The 18,628-nt window shown below is 40.0% G+C and overlaps 1 protein-coding gene across 1 annotated transcript; it reads right to left on the reverse strand.

Moving 5' to 3' along the window:
• Nucleotides 1-1,681: 1,681 nt before the first annotated feature.
• On the reverse strand, nt 1,682-18,553 carry hsd17b12b (hydroxysteroid (17-beta) dehydrogenase 12b). The gene is made up of 11 exons (XM_035161574.2): nt 18,271-18,553; nt 11,417-11,463; nt 10,950-11,025; nt 10,111-10,218; nt 9,742-9,806; nt 9,038-9,082; nt 8,293-8,327; nt 7,510-7,591; nt 6,737-6,802; nt 6,434-6,583; nt 1,682-2,699 (listed from the first exon to the last, which is right to left on the reverse strand). Exons 1-11 carry the CDS (start codon nt 18,446-18,448, stop codon nt 2,592-2,594), a joined length of 960 nt encoding a protein of 319 aa, XP_035017465.1. The 5' UTR covers nt 18,449-18,553; the 3' UTR covers nt 1,682-2,591.
• Nucleotides 18,554-18,628: the final 75 nt, after the last annotated feature.

The raw sequence follows: 18,628 nt of genomic DNA on the forward strand, positions 1-18,628 counted from the left end.
GGGGAACTCCTCCATCACCAAAGGCAGCAGATGGGCAGGGAGCGTGTCCATGCTGGTCGCCATGATGAATGGTGGCCCAAATGTGCGGATGATGAGCTGTTTCGACAGTGAAGCTCGGGAGTCGACGCAGGATTTAAAGCCCTTATGTTTGAAAAATCTGTTGTTTCTGGTCAGCTGCTCCTCTGCCGTGGGACAGATTATGCAAAAAAAAGTTGAAAAAATGTATAAAAGACTCAATCAGAGCTGTTTAATATTCAGTCCTGAGGTTTTCTGCTTGATTTGAAAGATCCTGTTTTGCTCCTTTTTTCCAATTTGCTCTTCGCTCTGAACGCACAGTGTGTGTGTGTGTGTGTGTGTGTGTGAGAGTCTGATCGAGCAGTGGACTCCAGCACCACTGAGCTCCTCTTTATATACATCTCTGCAACCCACTCCTTTCTTCCTTTGGGCATCCCTCCACACACTGAGCTCCTCTTCCCTCCCACAGCCTCAGCGATGACACATTTCCGCAGCTTCCATACCTGCGCACCGGAATGATCTCTCAGAAACTGTTGGCATGGGAACTGGATGGTGATGCTCGGGAGGGAAGAGGCGGAGAGATGAGAAAGCAGCACATTTGTGGGAGCTGTGAAAAATGACGGAGGACGGTCAGAATCACTGGAGGAAGTCGTGTGAGCTGATATTGAAAAGGTTGTAAAAGGACATAACCATAAATATGAACATGTTTGTGGAGTTTGTGGACTTTGGTTGTGTTTGGCTACATGACAAAGATGATACTTGAGTTTAATACACATTATACACTCTTTACATTTTAATATATGGCTCTAAATTCAGTTCCAAATTAAAACTAATACTGTTCCCTAACCCTAACTGCAGGTTTCAAGAAGTTTAACTTTTTAAGACCAAGACATGAAGGTGTCATATCAAGGTCCCTGAATTACTTAAACTTCCTCGTAAGTGAAGATAAGGTGAAGTAGCCGAGTAGAGAGTATCCCTCGTTACACCAGGTTATCTCCCAAACCACAGGCAGAGACAGTATCTGTAGTTTTTCCCACATCCAAGCAGAGTGTATCCAGATTAATTCTGCAGGTGTTTGTTTGTAGTTTTATTACAGCGTTGTAATACCTGCATGACTGAGAATGAACTACAACACACAGAGATGTTACAAACTATGCATAGAAGTAGCTTTAAATGAACATTAACCATAGTCTGTAAATAAAGATGGACGACATGACAGCTCCTCAAACGTGAAGCCAAACACATCTAGATCACCACCCAGTGGCTGGCAGCAGTATGGGTCATAAATCCCGCCTCCTCCATGTTAGTAAAAGCTAAGACTGACTCACATAGTCATACCCAGATAGCTACTTTCCAAACTCCAAATACACAAGATGGCGGCGTCTGTATCTGGGGTATTTTAGCTTCATTTCCAGAAAAAGGGCGACACGTCGTCCATCTTTAGTCTTTGACAACATGATTAAGACTTGAACATATTTAGGACCTAGTATCTAATGTATTAACACATTTTAATGCCTAAAATTCCGATGTTTGAAATGTAGACTTTTTACATCCCCTTGCAAAACCCTCTCTTCAGGCCTCAGTGTAAAATAGCCTTAAATTTGTCCCTTACAAACTGATTTCAAACACAATAGGTGCAAATAAGAAGGCAGATGACGGCGTGAGGTTATTTGAAAAGCATATTTATTGTAGACTGGATGGACAGATGCAGTTTTCCATCGTCAGGACATAACAATAGCATCCAGATATTCAGCTTTTCTGCTTCCCAGCTTTAAGGAATACACCTCTAATGCCACTGCTCCAAGAGAAAAGCAATAATACTAGAACTGACTCCCCCAGCTGCTGCACTTTAACAGTAGTGTTAGCAAAACGTTAGGTACAAAGTGTCCATTTGGATTAATACAGAATAATTTAAGAGTTGATATCCGAGCCCAGGCAAGTGAAACATGAGACTAAACTACTGACGAACTATATGAACACTGACAGTCAACATACATGTAGATTTTAAAACACAAAGTCAAAAGGTTAAACATCATTTCATTGGTCTCATTTGCAGATTTGGTTGTTGGACTTAATTTGAAAATCGAGTTTGTAAACACATCACATCTTAATACCCGTCTTCCCTCCTTTATAACACTTAGCTCAAGTCATTTAGAAAGAGTTGACAGTTAGTACAAGCCTCTGTCCATCGTCCTACGAGTCTCAAACACGCACACAAGCAAACACACACGTTTTCTACAACCTTCCCCTTTCTCCTGTAGATTTAATTTACGATAACGATTTAGCGCCAGAGGATTAGTTCTCAAAGTTGGTTTTAGTTTCCTTGTTAATGTGTCTTTCGTTAAATATCTGATCAATCGTTAAAAAAACTATTCATTATTTTACACACTGTTGACAACTGTTGCCAGATACAGCTTCACATCATCTGTGAATAGATGTTGGGAGTAGATGTTGTTCAGAAACTGTCACATTCCCTCTTCGTCGTCCAAGATGATGATGAAGATGATGTTTGGACGAGTCGTTAACACATGGTCCCCTCTGTCTGCCGCTGCCGCTCGCAGCCGCTGCCGCTCGCTCTATCCCTGCTTCTGTTTCTTGAGGTAATGAGCGCGCTGGGACAACCCCATCCCCATCACGTAGCTGTTGAGGATCTTGGCAGGCAGCAGAGCCGTGGTCACCCAGCCCTTCAGATTAGAAATTACATGGTCAGCTGGTGGCATTTACAGATAACAGATGAGCATTCATTATTAATTTCCACACCCAGAGGAGCCACCACGACTGTCGGAAAAAGGCGAGTTTGTGCACAAGGAAATTCAAGCCTCGGCTCCGTGTTAAAACCTGTGCTCTTCTCAAATTATGCATGAGAGAAGTTACACCCTCTGTTTTACAAATCTCTACAGCAGCGGCACCTCCTGCATACAAATCACCGGAACATTTCCATTTCCGCACGCTTCCCCTCGGGCGTTTTCGCAAAACAACTTTGTAGTTGTCAGTTGCAAAAATAAGGAAAACTTATCTCCCCGAACTTATTCACCAGATTTACATTTGGTTTTTTTCTTTCTAATTCCAGCATTGTTCAATAGTAAGCAGTTTAAATAGCGGCAATAAAATCGTTTTTATGTTTTAAGTGTAGTGTCAATTCAGCAGCTTCCACAGTGTGGCAGTTAAAACAGCTGATTGTGTTCTGAGGAAACCCCCCACGGTCTTTAATCCTCTTCTTAAGTGAGGAGCGGTTTTATGGTTCATCCGTTGACTTATCATTTCCACTTTAAATTCATTACAGATAGATTTCCTCTTAATTGTCTTATTTCCATTCCTCATGCTAATTTACTTAAAAGCTTCATTCTTTTTTTTAAATTATGAAAATGGTTGAATGTTGATAAAAACACTGAGGAAGTCTTCTACTGGGAGACGACGACAACGTTTTGCTTCCTGGTTGTGAGACTCGACTAAACAGGACACAACTTAAACTCTTTTCTGAACTTCTGTGTGAAATGTTTAGCACAGTTGAAACAGAAGTGGACGAACTTGTTTTAATGCAGCATCTTAAATGATTTGTAAGTGTTTCTCTTTTTATCTCTTTGGCAATGGATTTATTGTACATTGTAATTGGCTCATTACTCTCAGGCATTTTTCCAACATCACTAAAAAGTGTTAGTGATGCTTTAGTCAAGCTTCTAAAAGAAAAGGAGAAATCTGGAAGCTTCAACTTTTCACAACTACACAATTAAGTCTCTTTAATCTTCTCTTCATAAGAAAGATTTTTAAGAAATTAGGTTTTAAATCAAATCAATAAAATTCAGGCAGATGAATTTATGATAGATTCCAGTCAGGTTTCCATCCTCATCATATCACAAAGATTTTATATAACACTCGCCTAAATAATGATTCAGGGAGTCTGACTCTCCTGGTGTTATTGGGTCTTATCCCTGCATTTGATATTGAATAGTTCTAAGGTGTCTTAGTTCATGTTTATAAAGGCAGATGATATATTGTCATCTTATAGAAGTCCCACATTTGGAGTCCCACACGGATCCATTCTTGGCCCCCTCCTATTCAACCCTTCCCTGTTTCTTCTTGGTTAAATTCTCTAATCCATAAGGATGCCTTCCATGGCCACGCAGATGACACCCAGATCTATGCAGCACTTTCATTAAATGACTCTGGTTCCATCAACTCACTGTGTCGGTGCCTTGAGAAGGAAAAATAAAACAAATCATCCCTCTATAAATAAAGATAAGACCAAAATAATTCTCGAAAAAACCCATGATAAAAATCTTGATGTTATCTTAGATTTGTATTTATTTTTGAGTGCCCACATCAAAGCTGTGTCAAAATCATAACTCTAGGATCTTAAAAGCACATTTTAATCAAGACACTTTGTGCCCAGGCGAGATTTAGAAAAGCTAAAGTGTTTATCTCCTGAAGGCTGAAATACTGTAATGCACCTATTACTGGCCGCCCCACTAAAACCATTAGAGGGTTGCAACACGTTCAAAATGCTGCTACTCGCTTTGAATACCAACCAACATCAGAAGAGAGACGACACAATTCTCAGATTTATGCTCTGGCTCCAATCTAAACACAGACTTCATTTCAAGGCCCTGCGTATTTTCTCCAAGTGACTCAGCGCTCTGGGCTTAAAAACATTAGGTTTGCTGAGTGTAACATCTGCAGGGAGTTGTCAGATAGTGGTGACCAGTGTTCAAAGTTAGAAGTTTCCCTTGGAGCTAAAACACCCCCCCACTGTAGTCATTAGAGAAAGACTTCCAAAAATGTTTATTTATCTTAATCAATTTTGGGTTTACTCTTGCCTGGATCTTTTGCTTGTTAAACACCTCGAACAAACTCTGCATAAATAAATGTGCCTTGATTTGATTTAATTTGGGTTTGTATTCATTTTGGGGAGAGGCCTTCTAACTTCCACATACATTTAATTACTACTTTAGGTCTAAGATGTAAAAACAAATTATGTACAGTAAAGGTGACAGAATAAATTAATCTTCTCAATATGCAGAAGGCTCCAGACTGCAGTTAGATAACAATCTAAATTAGAGACCGGTGAACTGTGGATTATTACTGGAAAACGGGGCCGAGCTGCGCTGCACAGTTTGAGGGGATTATCGGATAATAATGACGGACACGACTCGTCTGCAGCCGGTGGTTTAGTGAAACACGGGGAGGTGATGACGGGAAAGATCTGTGCCGCGTTTACCTTATCGACACTGGACTGCACAGGAACAACGAAAGCTTTGTGTATGATTTATTGACCTCATGAATATTGTAATTCATGCCGCTGCTGTTGATATGTATAATAAACACGATCATTGACATTCAGGTCAAACACAAGATGAAGAAACTCAAGGGGGACTGTTCTGTGTGACCTCTGCTAAAGAGAGAAACGGGAACAAGGTTTTCTGTCTCATTCCTGATGCTCTGATGTCTCTACAGAGAAATAACAGTGTTAGGATGCAGGCACTGCTGCAAGGTAGTGAAACATCCCACTCCATTATTTCAGAGGATGTTTACCTTTTGACAGACGCGTGAGCAACTGTTGACACAAAATTAATTCAGTGAATGGAGATGAGCCGCTCCGAGGCTCTTTTGTATTAAGCGGAGTTGCAGCCTGATGAGGTTTTCGGTGCCGTTGTCATTACAGACCTCCGCTGCCTTTGATTAGTGCAACGCTGCACCAGATCTATAAACGGCAGAGACACCAGTTGTGTTTAATTAAACCACTATATGATGCGGTTGTGCTGGCTTTACCCTCAAACAGCCATTCGGGTTGCTTAAAAGGTTCAAGGTTAATTTCAGTTGTTTTAGGCTACAATAGACTTCAGTGTACAAATGAATAATTGTCCTGCGGCTGAGGCACCGTCAGCAGATCTTGAGTCACTTTCTGTGGCCAGTGTCAGTTTCCATCACATGTCAGCGTTCTTAACAACAGTCGTCGCAAAGACATTTAATAAAAAGCCTAAAAAAGGTCGGAACTACAATGAGGTTGTGTAGGAACTTTAAGTGTTTGAAGTCCATCAAGGGAGTTGAATTATGGAACAACTGCAGTGACGAATTGAAAACGTGTCACCCTGATCAAATTTAAAATGTTCTTTAAAAAAAAAAATGGATTAAATATTTATGGGATGTAGCTGTGATGTGTTTTTTTTTGTTGTTTGTTCTCGTTCATGTTTTGTTTAAACATGTTTTTTCGAAACGAATGAATATGACGGATGAATTAACTTGACTTCTGGTGTTTGAAATAGACGACTATTTTGCATGAAGAGGCAGCTAATTTAATATTTTAAAAACAAATTTGGGTCTATTTTATGACAATCGAAATCTGAAAATGTCAAGATCTGAAGAGATATTAGACAATTCGTCTCTTTTTTCTTTACTCCAACCACTTCATATCCACACTTACTAAGATGGCGTGGGGCAGGTATCCATTGGTCTGGGTCTGGAGCCCCACAGTGTTGAGCTCGGCTGTGACGTAGCGTTCCGGAGTGGGCTTGTCCAGCGTAGCCCGACGGATTTTACTCATCTTGGTTGCAACGAAAAATGGCAGAACACTCTGGAACAAAAAAGAAGGAATCAATCTGGTTACATAAAATGTGTTTCGTTTGAACTGAAGGCTTTTTTCTTCAAATTACATTTTTAATTAAAGTTATGAGCCACCAGACATGTGGGGGTTCAGCAGAAGAACTGAAGTTGGTTCATGGTTTACCTGGATGATGATGCCTTTGCCCTTGTATTCAGCTTGCAGTCCTCGTGAGAAGAAGTCCACAAACGCCTATTTAAGACACAAGCAGGTCATAAGGACAAAACTATAACTATACACCTTACGCCAAGAAGAGATTTTGATTCTTAGAGAAAGAGAGAAGAAGATATTCAACACAAAAGCTGTCAAAAAGAAAATATGTGCAAACAGAGTTCATGTACATTTGTAAAGATCATTAAATTGAGCATTAAACCAGAGGTTCACCCTGGACGTATTTCAGATGCACTTTTCAACCAAACTGGGATTTAGTGTGTAAACATGACCCAGTATTAAGACACAAGCACATTAATCAGCTGAAAGTGTGAACAGCAGGTTGTTTTTTAAGATAACAAACACACATAAGACACTTATAAAACATTATGATGCCACATGCTCCCTATAAACACTTTTAATAGGTGGGATACCTCGGGACACAAGTTAGTCACCGACTTGTTTATATTCAATTCAACAATTAAAACAGCAGATATGAAAAGGGACCATCCCTCACTGTGTCCATACATCTAAATAAATGTTGAACTAACATCTGTCCATGACGGTGGTTCGGTTCTGCCTCGATGCATGTTGGTGAATTACACGGAATAATTCACAACATGAGTACAAAGATAGATTTCCCCTCGTGGACCATATATATATATGCTGTGATGTAAATCCCTAATGATGCAGGGAGGCATCTATATATTACAGTTGAAGAAAAGGTCACAGCCATGTGTTGAAATTACCTTGGAGGCAGAGTAGACAGAGAGAAGAGGAACAGGGTACATCCCACTGGCGGAGGAGATGTTGAGGATGGCCCCCTTCTTCCTGCAAGACACAAGGATATAAAGCAAATGTTGTTTTATGCTGAAAAAAAAAAATAAAAGTAAGAAAGACAAGGGGGACATGCAACAAACACTTCACTCTGAAATCAATCCCTGGATGAAAAGAGAGATCGGTGCTGTGTGCGCTGGCAAGCTGAGCCCAAACTGCTCTTGTTGCACATCAAAGAGGAGCTGGTAGATATTGATATGATAGAACACACAGGAACATCAATACTTAAATATTTACACTTTGATGATATTTTTGCTTCGGCCCGTGGAGCCGTCAGACAATATTCCATCCAAACCCAAGGAGGAATATACTGAGAAATAAATCCATTGGTACGGGTACGACGGCCAAGAGAGGGAAGGCTTCGCTAAACTGATTTTTCATCAGCTATTAAAGTCTAAAAACCATCAGACGAAAGGAAAATTTGCTGTAATTCAGATATTTACTTTGTACTTAATTACAATAAGTACAGATGTTTTATTTCCCCAAAACTAATAATAATCCTGTAATTTTTAACCCCTCACTGCAAAAATAAACAATTTGGAAGCTAGTTATAATATTAGATTCATTCAAAAGGGGTTTTTTGGACAGTCAATAGGGCTGGGCCATATGACTTCAAATCAATATCAGGATTCATTTCTAACTTTTACCCTGATTACAATTAGTTATGGTTAATGATATGATTTTTACAAACTCACCTCTCCACCATTTGAGGCAAAACGAGACGAGTCATCTGGAAACGAGAAGGGAAGAAGGAAAGAGAGAGAGAGTGTGAGAACCAGAGCAAAAGCATTAGAAGGACGGAAAATTCTATTAACGTGTGTGGGTTGTCGACAAGTGTGTCGAGGAGTGCGCGCACATTTGTAAACTTGTGTGTGTCTGTGTGGGTTGTGTGTGAAGAAGTGGTTGGGGACGGAAGACAAAGAGAGCAAGGGACCGATAATGATAGCAGAGGGAGCCGTTTAAAGAAATATTGAATGACATAAATTAAGTATTAAGAGAGTGGGTGGACTTTAGCTGTTGCTCTGGGAGCAGGCGAACATGGAGGAGGGAGAAGAGTGGCTTACTACGCTTTTTGTCATCGTGTGTTTGTGTGTGCGTGTGTGTTGGTGTGTGTAACAACAGCAACAGTGGATCTAAAACATGGACAAGCATTACTCATGGGGAACCGAGAAATCACCGAGAGACACGACAAAGTACATGTTGTACAGACTGCATCACTTATTCAAGATCATCTCCGCTCTATTTCATTTTCACACCTTACACTCAGGCATTCTCTTAATATTTTTGGACACAGACAAGACTTTGATCACTGCCAAATTGCCTCTACTATGTATAAACGTGGAGGATGTAGTTTTTAAGGTTTGATTTTCTCAAAAAAATCTTGTATTTTGTGGCTCGGTCTCAAAAAGCCTCATTAATTCTCAAAATAATGACACTTACCTGGCAAACTGATGTTATGTTAATGTTGACCATGGTGTCGATGAACTGAAACAAGAAGAACAGGAGCATTAACACAATTTGGACAGTGTGTCTATACATTTACTTACATGTGTCAATGCTCAGAACGTGGAGAATATATTCATTCAACAGTAGATATAAGAGCTGTTATCTTGTGGTTTGTTAAAGCACAATATGTTTATTGAATTATCACCTGAAAATGTAAAGGATGTTCACAATGTCACTTCTGAGAAGAACAAACCTCCTCATAAAAAAGAAATGTTAAACATCTAAGAAGTAAAATGAACTATATTACATCAGATTCTGCTGCTTAGTCCAATATGACCAGTAGCCTATGGTGGCTAATGTTAACTGAAAGGTAGACATACTATTATTAGTAGTTAATGTATATTTGATAATGTATTATTAAAGCAACACTGTGTAACATTTACTGGGCGACAGCGCCCTCTGCAGCCACAAGTGGTGATTAATTCTGTTAATTCTATTCTAAATTAGAGCAACACACGTCACTGAACCATCAAACTCATTTTTTAAGGTAAAGAAGTTGAATATTGTTGCTTTAATCTGCCTTTGTGCGGTTAGATGTTTTCTGGAGATTGGTTCCATCTATATTCTCTATAAGCCTGTGTGATATAATTATTTATACATTCATAGAAAATGGAAAAAGCGATAAACCTTCAACTTACAGTGTCGAGATTGGGAACATTCAGGAAAAATTCAGGGTAAGAGTAAGATATTCCAACATTGTTCACTGTTAACAAGAGAAAGAAAACAGCACCGTGTCATTTCAAATACAATATAATTTGACAAAGTGATGGATGAGAGGGAAGATTACATTGATTTAAATGAGAAACTCAGAGTGGAATACCTCTTTCCAATCTACAGAGGGCAGCAGAGGGCTAAAGAAGTCAGTCCACCTTTATGATAATATGAAAAACTAAAGCATTCCTGACGTCTAAGTGACCTTGGTTAAAAATCAATTCTCTGTTTCACATGACAGACTTCATATAATATAATGACAGGTGAGGTGGCCCCAGCACCTGCTGCATTCTTACCCAATATACCGATCTCCAGCCCTGCGAGTCCTTCTTCAATCTTAGAGTAGATGTTGACGGCACTGAAGTCTGCTGCGATCGTTTTAGTCTCCACGCCACATTTGCTCGCTGAGGGCACGAATGTACATAAAGATTTTTATTTAGTTTGTTTATACGAATATATGAGAAACAATAAAAGATACCAGAAACCTATTAGCGAGAAAGAGTCACTTAGAAAAAGGTAAGAGCAGGGCAAAGGAAAACGATTAAACCCTGAAATAATTCCTCATCATCAATGAGGAAATCCGTCCCATAGGAGAAAGAGTTCATTTAATTGGACAGATTCACTTTCAGCTCCAGCAGGAGGCTTTACTGCCTCATTGCCAAAAGCATAAGGGTCCTGCTGGAAACTCCATTCGGTGAAGGATCACTCGTGCAAAACACGCAATTCAATGCAATATCATTTATTCGCCAGTCATTTAGCTCTGCTGGACTATTACACAGTGCAATATGGATGCAACGTTTCAGGTTCGGGATAGATGAGGCTGTACGGCTGCATGGATCATGAAGACTGAACTCCAGTCAAGCTGCTGTCATACTTAACACATAAACTGTATTAGTCCTGTGCCTCCGGACCACAGGTGCTGTTGATTTCCCTTGACTGCAGGAGGTGGGATTACTTCAACTGATGGATTAAACTGAGTAATATTGAGGTAGACACTGTATATCACAGCGATTTATATGAAACACTTCACCTTCCCTTCATTTTCCATGTCTGCCAACATGTTTGTCTGTATTTACGCAGCATGTTTAAAAAAAAATGATGAATAAATAAAAAAATCAACATGTGTAAAACTCACAGATGCACTTGGATACTTCATCCAGCTTCTCCTGAGAGCGGCTGATCAGCACGATTCCAAAGCCTCTGCGGGCGAGCTGCAAACACAAAGATCACGTCAACGCGAGGTGATGCATGTGCTTACACACATATTGAACAGAGGGAGCAGAACAACACGTGTCTTTAACTTGGCCTTTAGTCACGCTTCCTTTTATACTCAGAAGAATCAGAACTCAGAAGAACTCAGAAGCAATTGTGCTGTTCTGCCAATGCACTGGTATCGGATCAGGACTTGTCATCCGCTGACACAAAGTCCACTTATCGGAATCAGTGTCGAGTGGGAGAAACATTATATTGAAACATCACTTATACTCAGAAAGTCTCATAAGCAGATGTGGCACTAAATGAAAGGGAGCGTGCTTGACTGGAACAGAAACTGAAAACTGCCCAACTCCCTCTTGTGTCGCTGCTGCAGGTGAAGACTCTCACCTCCTCTGCGTACGCTTTCCCAATCCCATCTGTGGCTCCTGTCACAACTAGAGAGGGGGGGGGAAACAGAGAGATAGAAACTGGATTAGTGTGATTTTAGTTTGTGAAGTTAAAGTAAGAGCTGATTTGGCTAAAAGGAAGTTACGTTGCCCTTGTATATTCTTAGATTTCTACATTATTTCACTTCTATCGGGACGGATCCAGACTGTAGGATGAGAAGATTAACACAGATATAAATTAGATGAAAAAAGAACACAGACAAAACCTTTAATGGGACATTATTTCCAATATCGAATCCTCAAATTAATATTTGTACTAGATCAATATACTGAATGCAAAAGACGTCTATACACAGTGAATACTGAGAGTCTGCCACAAGAACATGAAAGTCTTCTGGTGCATGGTCAAAAGTATTTGGACACAAAGACATTACACCAAACCATGATATCATATAGTATTTATCTGTTGCTACAACCGGCTCCGCTTTCCAGGAAAGTTTTCCCACTAAATATCGTGGACTTGGCTGCAGGGCTTTGCTCGATGTAGCCTTTCCAAAAACATAAAGAGCACAGGAGCCAAACTTAGACAAAAGCATGTAGACAATGATTGTCTGCATATTATTTGCAATATGAAATAAATGGCCACATGTTTAATGAATGTCTGTATTTGTCCTTGATATTGGCTGTAAACACAGACTATGTTTAAACAGTGTGTTCCTGACCACACCTTCCCAATTAGAGCTTATTTCAGAGTCCAAGCTTCAGCTGATTTCCACAGGAGAGAATATTAAAAAATTTGAGGCCGGGGATGTTTTTCATTTCCTGCTCTAGACGCATAAAAATAGATTTTATTAATGAGGTTTTTTTTTATTTTCCTTGGTGTGAAGTCAAAACAAAAAGACCAGGGGACATTTTAAACACTGCAAAAGCTGCAGGAAAACAAAGCAGTGCCAGCCACCGAGGAGGAATAGATAAACAGCGCCACCTACAGGAACATTATCACCAGAGAAATCCGGTGATAAAGATGTCAGGGTTGTAGACAATTCTACTCTCGAGCGATACCGGGGGAATGCGGCGTAAAAAAACCCCACCAACAATCTGTGAGCACAAAAGGGTTTAGACGAATAAAACACATCGAGTGTCAAGGGAAGAGGGCTGAACGCACACAGACGCACCGCAGGACGAGGCACGTAGAGAGCAGCTGAGGTGAAGGGGGAGGACAAACAGAGCGGGAGGGAGGGAGGGAGGAGAGAGGAGAGGAGAGGGGAAGTGAGGTCCTCTCTGTCATCGGCGGCAGTCGAGCGAACGGATGCCCTGGAACTGCATGGCACAAAAAGCAGCAGCGGCAGCAGGTCTATTTATAGCAATTCCCATCTTTCAGAAGCAACTATTCATCATATCTCGGGCTAAAGATAACACAAAAACGTGGATGGGGAATGGGATGGAGAGACAGAACAATATGTCCCAGTGTAACCTGCTCTGATTGGATACGCTGTGTTATGTCCTCTTTTACTCCTGCGATGTTTATATTTGTCTCTGTATGTTGTTGCTAGATGTAAATTAGAATGCTTGATAGAATCTGGACATTTTAACATGGTAGTGTTTTTATACTGATGTTCATTAACATGCTCTGTACCTATCAAATAAATAAATAAATAAATGAGGAAAGCTTGTTTAAACTCATGTGTTGTTATTTCCCTTTTTGTTTTAAGGCATCAGTTATGTGTAATTATTACTCTGCTCCCATTTCATGTTGTCTGATTGTGTTTAGTATTGTGGTTTAGGTCGACTTCTGAGAGTGAAGTGCACTTAAGATGGGAATAGGTGGGTCGGTCGGGTCAAACCACATCAGTCGGAGTGGCAGCGCTAAACAGTGGCACCTGAAAGGTTTGCTCCTGGAGCTTTTAAGCTCTTGGCTTTATTAAATAGTGTTCGCAAGGTTTAGAAAAGTCAGTGCAATCGAGTACCAATCAGACACCATATGCTTTATGAGATCGCTGCTGATGTAATCGGCAACACCAGTAAAACCCATATTACATACGGTATTTGCTGGTACCTACATTGGAACATCTCTGTGTAATATCATGTTTGCAATGTGTTCTTGTTTAACTTTTACGCACCAACCAGGAGTAGCACTCATAATTTTGTTCTATTTTCGTACAATGACAATTAAGGTTTTGTATTTCATTTTATTCTACTCTAGACTATGAAGCATTCTGCTAAGAGGCTGAGTAAAGATATGAACTACTCACATCAAGGCAAACATCTGATCTGCTTAAAAGGGTCAGAATCAGCCACAATGTGTCAATCAATACGGACGATTTAGTGCATCCATAAATTAAGTTACACGCCATATTCTACATTTTAGAATGAAAATCATTGAACAGACACAGTATATGATGTAGGTTTATATCGTTTAACATTTAACATTTTTAATATTATAAATTCTCTGTCTCGTCGCTGAGTGTTACACACCTGACTGTCAGTGTTTTTATAAAATCTGCTGCATCTACCATAAATCAACACAGCAGAAATAATTGTTTATTTTAAGCAAATATTTGATTTTTTCGACAATACTATTCATTCCTCCTCTTACTCATCCGCCTCTACCCTTTGCCGTACCCATCTCCCTTTCATGTGATCTTCCTGCGTACAGATGATGCCGAGGTGCCAAGCATCCTCTGGGGCTGCAGCAGAGCCAAACAGAAGGGAGCGGGGAGGGCGGGGGAGAAAATGACAAACACGAACATGGGGGATCCTGGGGGCAACTAAAAATAGCACAGGGAAGAGGAGGGGAGAGTGAGGGAGAGTCTGCAGGCACAATGATGAAGAGAACATGGGCTGGGTTATTTTTTGTCGTTTTAAGAATGAACTCTTTTTGCAGTCAGAGCAGGGAGGAGGGGGGGAGAAAGCTTTTACAGCTGAGTGCATGATCCCTTCACTCAAATAAAACGAGGTCTATTTTAGGATCTGCCATCTTTTGCAAATGTAGGTTAGGTTGGCTAGGTGCTCTGGCGACGGCGCTAATTCACGCAGTTGGGGGATGGAGCTGATACCAAACGTCCACATCATGTAATTGTTAAACAAGATTGAAGGATGAGGACGAGATCAGCTTTTTTACACCGTCTGTGCTTAAAGGAAGACGTGATGACGTTTTTGCCAGGTTGCAGATTCTTCTCTGTACAAGCAGTTATATAATAATCCCTGTCTACCGTATAGTGTTGCTTTAATAAGTGGTAATAAATACGACAGTGCAGGAGAGAATTGAAGAGACGGCTCAGCAAACAGTCTAAACAAATATACAACAACATCCTGCGACTGTCCTACTTACTTTACTCTCGGTTTCTTTCCTCTAGTGGAGTTAACGGTGCAGTAAACACGCCCATACAAAAATGACTGGCTGTGGATATTGCCCCAATAACTGCAAATGGACTGATATTAGGATGAAAAATCATGTTACAGATACATTTATTCTAAGAATTGTTTGTTTATTCTTTAAAATAAATATTTTCTCTTTGAGGCAAACATTGGGAAGACCTCTCAAGAATACAGTTTTTATCCTTGTTCAGAAGATGAGCTACAGGGACTTTGGGGAAGACCTAAAGGTTTAATCAATTAACCGACAGAATATTAAGTAGCAACTAGTTTGATAATTGATTATTGGTTTGATCATTTTTCAAGCATAGAATGGCAAAAACCGTCTGGTGCAAACTTGGAAAATGTGTTGACTTTGCTGCTTTTCCCATCTGGCTTCAGGGAAAATCAGCAGGAAAGTCAAAGACATATTATTATTAACTTGATTCATTATAAACTAGCTGCATTATTATTACAATACACTCCAGCTCGGCGCCGGCGCTCCACAATACTATCACACACACACGAGTTGTGGGCGTCAGTGAACCAGAATCCTGAGGATCCTGTGTCTCATGTGAAACTCATTCATGAATGGCTCCGGTCCTGTTACATAATCCGGCTGTCCACCCAATCCAGTCCACTTCAGCGACACAAAGTTTGTGAATGAAAATAGCACTCGAGGCAAACCAGCTCCTCTGGCTCGCTGCATTTTCTGATTCAATTCGCATGCGTAATCCAAAAATACCCCCCCTTCTGATACCTTTCCATTTTGGGCTGCGTACATAAAAAGATCAAAGACAACTTCAGCTCGCAATATTCAAAACATTTGGATTTATCCTCAGACTGATGAGACGATACAGGCTGAAAAACACTGCACGGAATTTACCATTATGATTCAAACGCTCATTTTAGTGGTGAATCTTGACAAAACATAAAAATCTAATATTGAGGAGCCAAGTCTCTCTCTCTCACACACACACACACACACACACACACACACACACACACACACACACACACACACACACACACACACACACACACACACACACACACACACACACACACACACACACACACACACACACACACACACACACGATTCAGGACTGGTAAATATAAACTGCAGAATTACCCCAAACTGACTTTTAACTAAAACCCGGCTGATTTATCGACATTAGCCTTTCACAGACATATTGTTAAATTGTTTATATTTGCCATTATGAAAACTTATTTTACAGAATAAACAATGCACAAAAGATGTGCATTTATATTTTACTTTAAAAATAATTATGTATATTTTCTTGATTCAAGTTCTATGTATTTGATTGAATTTGTATGTTTAAAGCACACCTATATCTATAATCAGTAGTACATGTAAATGTGTACAAAGGCAAATGAACTTGCTTGTGTTCAAACAGTTATCTCACTTCCTAATATTGGCATCAGCCTCAAAAAAAATCCACATCGGCCTGACTCTACTATTCACAAGTATTTTGTTCTGAACCTTGGGATTTCCACTGTATATGATTCAGTTAATATGGCTACAACCAAAAACACTATCTACACTCTAGTATGATAAGTTTGTGCTCTTTTCTGTTTTGACGTGAACCTTGAACGTCACACTGGCCGACATCAAATCCATCGTGGTGGTTTGATCAAACCTCAAGGTTCAGTGGGCGAGCAGGAAGGACAGATGGATGCTATTACGTCTGATTTGATAATCCCCTCGAGCCATAATCCACCGACAAGGTTTTCCTACAGTTTACATACAACGACAAGGTGCTGACCATTCTTTACGTCTTGTCACGCAAACCAAACGACCGACCCTGTAGTCTGCTGTTGCTGGGACAAAGAAGACGTAGGGTGTTGTAACAAGTGCTTCAGACTGCAGGGCACTGCTGTTATCAGTTTGAACTATGAAATACTCTGAAACAGTCAGAGTACAGTCAACAAACTTATTATGCAACAGCAAACTACTGCTGATTTGTTGGGTCAGATTACACTGCCATACAGCCATACCCACAAACTCAGTCATATTTTCACATTGAATAGAACTATAAATTCTTTGGGGCCCAACAAAGAAAATGAATCTACATCTACAGAGATGTTATGAGTAATAATAGAAGTGTTATCGTTTTACACTCTCTCCTAATCTCAGTCCATCAGGCAGGTTGGTCCAAACCCTCAGACCTTCGTTGCTCAATGGTCCGTTATCTATGGCTAATAAAAAAGAGAGATTTGTTGGTACATTCAATGTTTTTTGGACCATGAAATTGAAATACTAAAAAGGTATATTATGTATCTGACAGCTACGTTTAAAGGATTTTTGATAGGAACTCAATGCTGTTGGACACTAGGTATAAACAGTAAAATACGTGTTGCAGAATGTTAGATTTGATACTAAACGTTATTCTGAGTTTTGTGAATTAGAGATTTTTTATGAATGATAAAATAATAAAACTGTTGACGTGCATCGGTACAGGAAGCATCCCAAAATAAATCCTTAAGTGATTTATTAACTGTTAATAATGGAATTGATTACAGCTCATAAACAAACACTTGTGATATGACTTCACCTGCAATGGACTGTTTGAATCGAGGTTTTTGGAAAACCTGAACCACAACTCATTTCCAAACAGCTTATTAACAATTATTACTATTAACAGTTTTTCAAAATGTAAACTAACGATAACGTGGAGCAATTTATTACAGATTTATAAACATTTACAGGAGACTTGACTAATTATGCCGATGGTTAATTAGAAACTGAGGAATCCATTAGCCTATTTCTATCAATAGCTTACCAACACTTATTATATTGTGTGACTTATTGTAAAACCCTTTATTAGGAATGAAGTAACATTTGTAGGAGACTGATCAGCTTTTGCCGACTGTGCGTTACAAACTGAGGAATCCATTCACCTTTCTTTCACACTGACATTTACAATTAGAGACTTGAGATCGTCTTAATGAATACAAGTGTCATGATGAAGGAGACTTCAATTTCCACAACCTCCAACCCCAAAACTATTGTTATTAATGTTTCATGATAATAACAATATATAATGTTTTATTCACTATTAATTTTATTGACCTTTGTGGTACATTGTATCAAGGGGCCTACAATTAAATGTATTATTATTATTATTATTATTATTAAGGTTTTGGCCAAAGCAGTGTCAGTAGTTTTAAATATAATTTTCGTCAGTAGCAATATAACAAGTTCTAAGAAAAACAAAAGTTTATCATGATTATTTATTATCATGCTGAGTAAATTGAGTTTCTTATAATTGGCAGCAGCAGGGCTAACTGTTAGCATGCTAACTTCAGCAGCAGAAAGTTATTAATTTCCCACTGACTAGAAGAGATAAAGTTTGAAGCTAGTCGTGCTAACCTCCACTATGAAGCTGTAGCAGAAACTTATTAATTATAAGAAGATTTTGAATTGAGGCTCAGTGACTGAGGGGAACCTGCAGCTGACGCGCTCCAGTGTCTCACCTGCCCACTTCCCCAGTTTGCTGGGTGACACCAGGCGCCCGTTGCCCAGGACCCAGAGCTTGAAGCCGGTCAGCAGCCGGCACACGGTGCACACAGAGAACCAGGCCGCGGTCACCGCCCCGAGGCAGAGCAGCGGCGTCTCCAGGGCCCGGAACACGACTTCTCCGCTGGACGACATGTCTGCGAGCTGCGGGGTTAAAGAGCCGAGAAGAAGTCAAAGTGCAAAATTTGGGAGAATGAGCTCGGTGACAGGATCCCGGATATCCGCATCGGCGCTGGGGGCTGCTCCTGATTGGCCGCTTTTCTTCTTCGCTCTGCTGCACCGAGCAGAATTGTGTCAAATCGAAGCGCCACTGCC

Source organism: Hippoglossus stenolepis, chromosome 1, assembly GCF_022539355.2.
Source record: "Hippoglossus stenolepis isolate QCI-W04-F060 chromosome 1, HSTE1.2, whole genome shotgun sequence".
NCBI classification, from domain to species: domain Eukaryota; kingdom Metazoa; phylum Chordata; class Actinopteri; order Pleuronectiformes; family Pleuronectidae; genus Hippoglossus; species Hippoglossus stenolepis.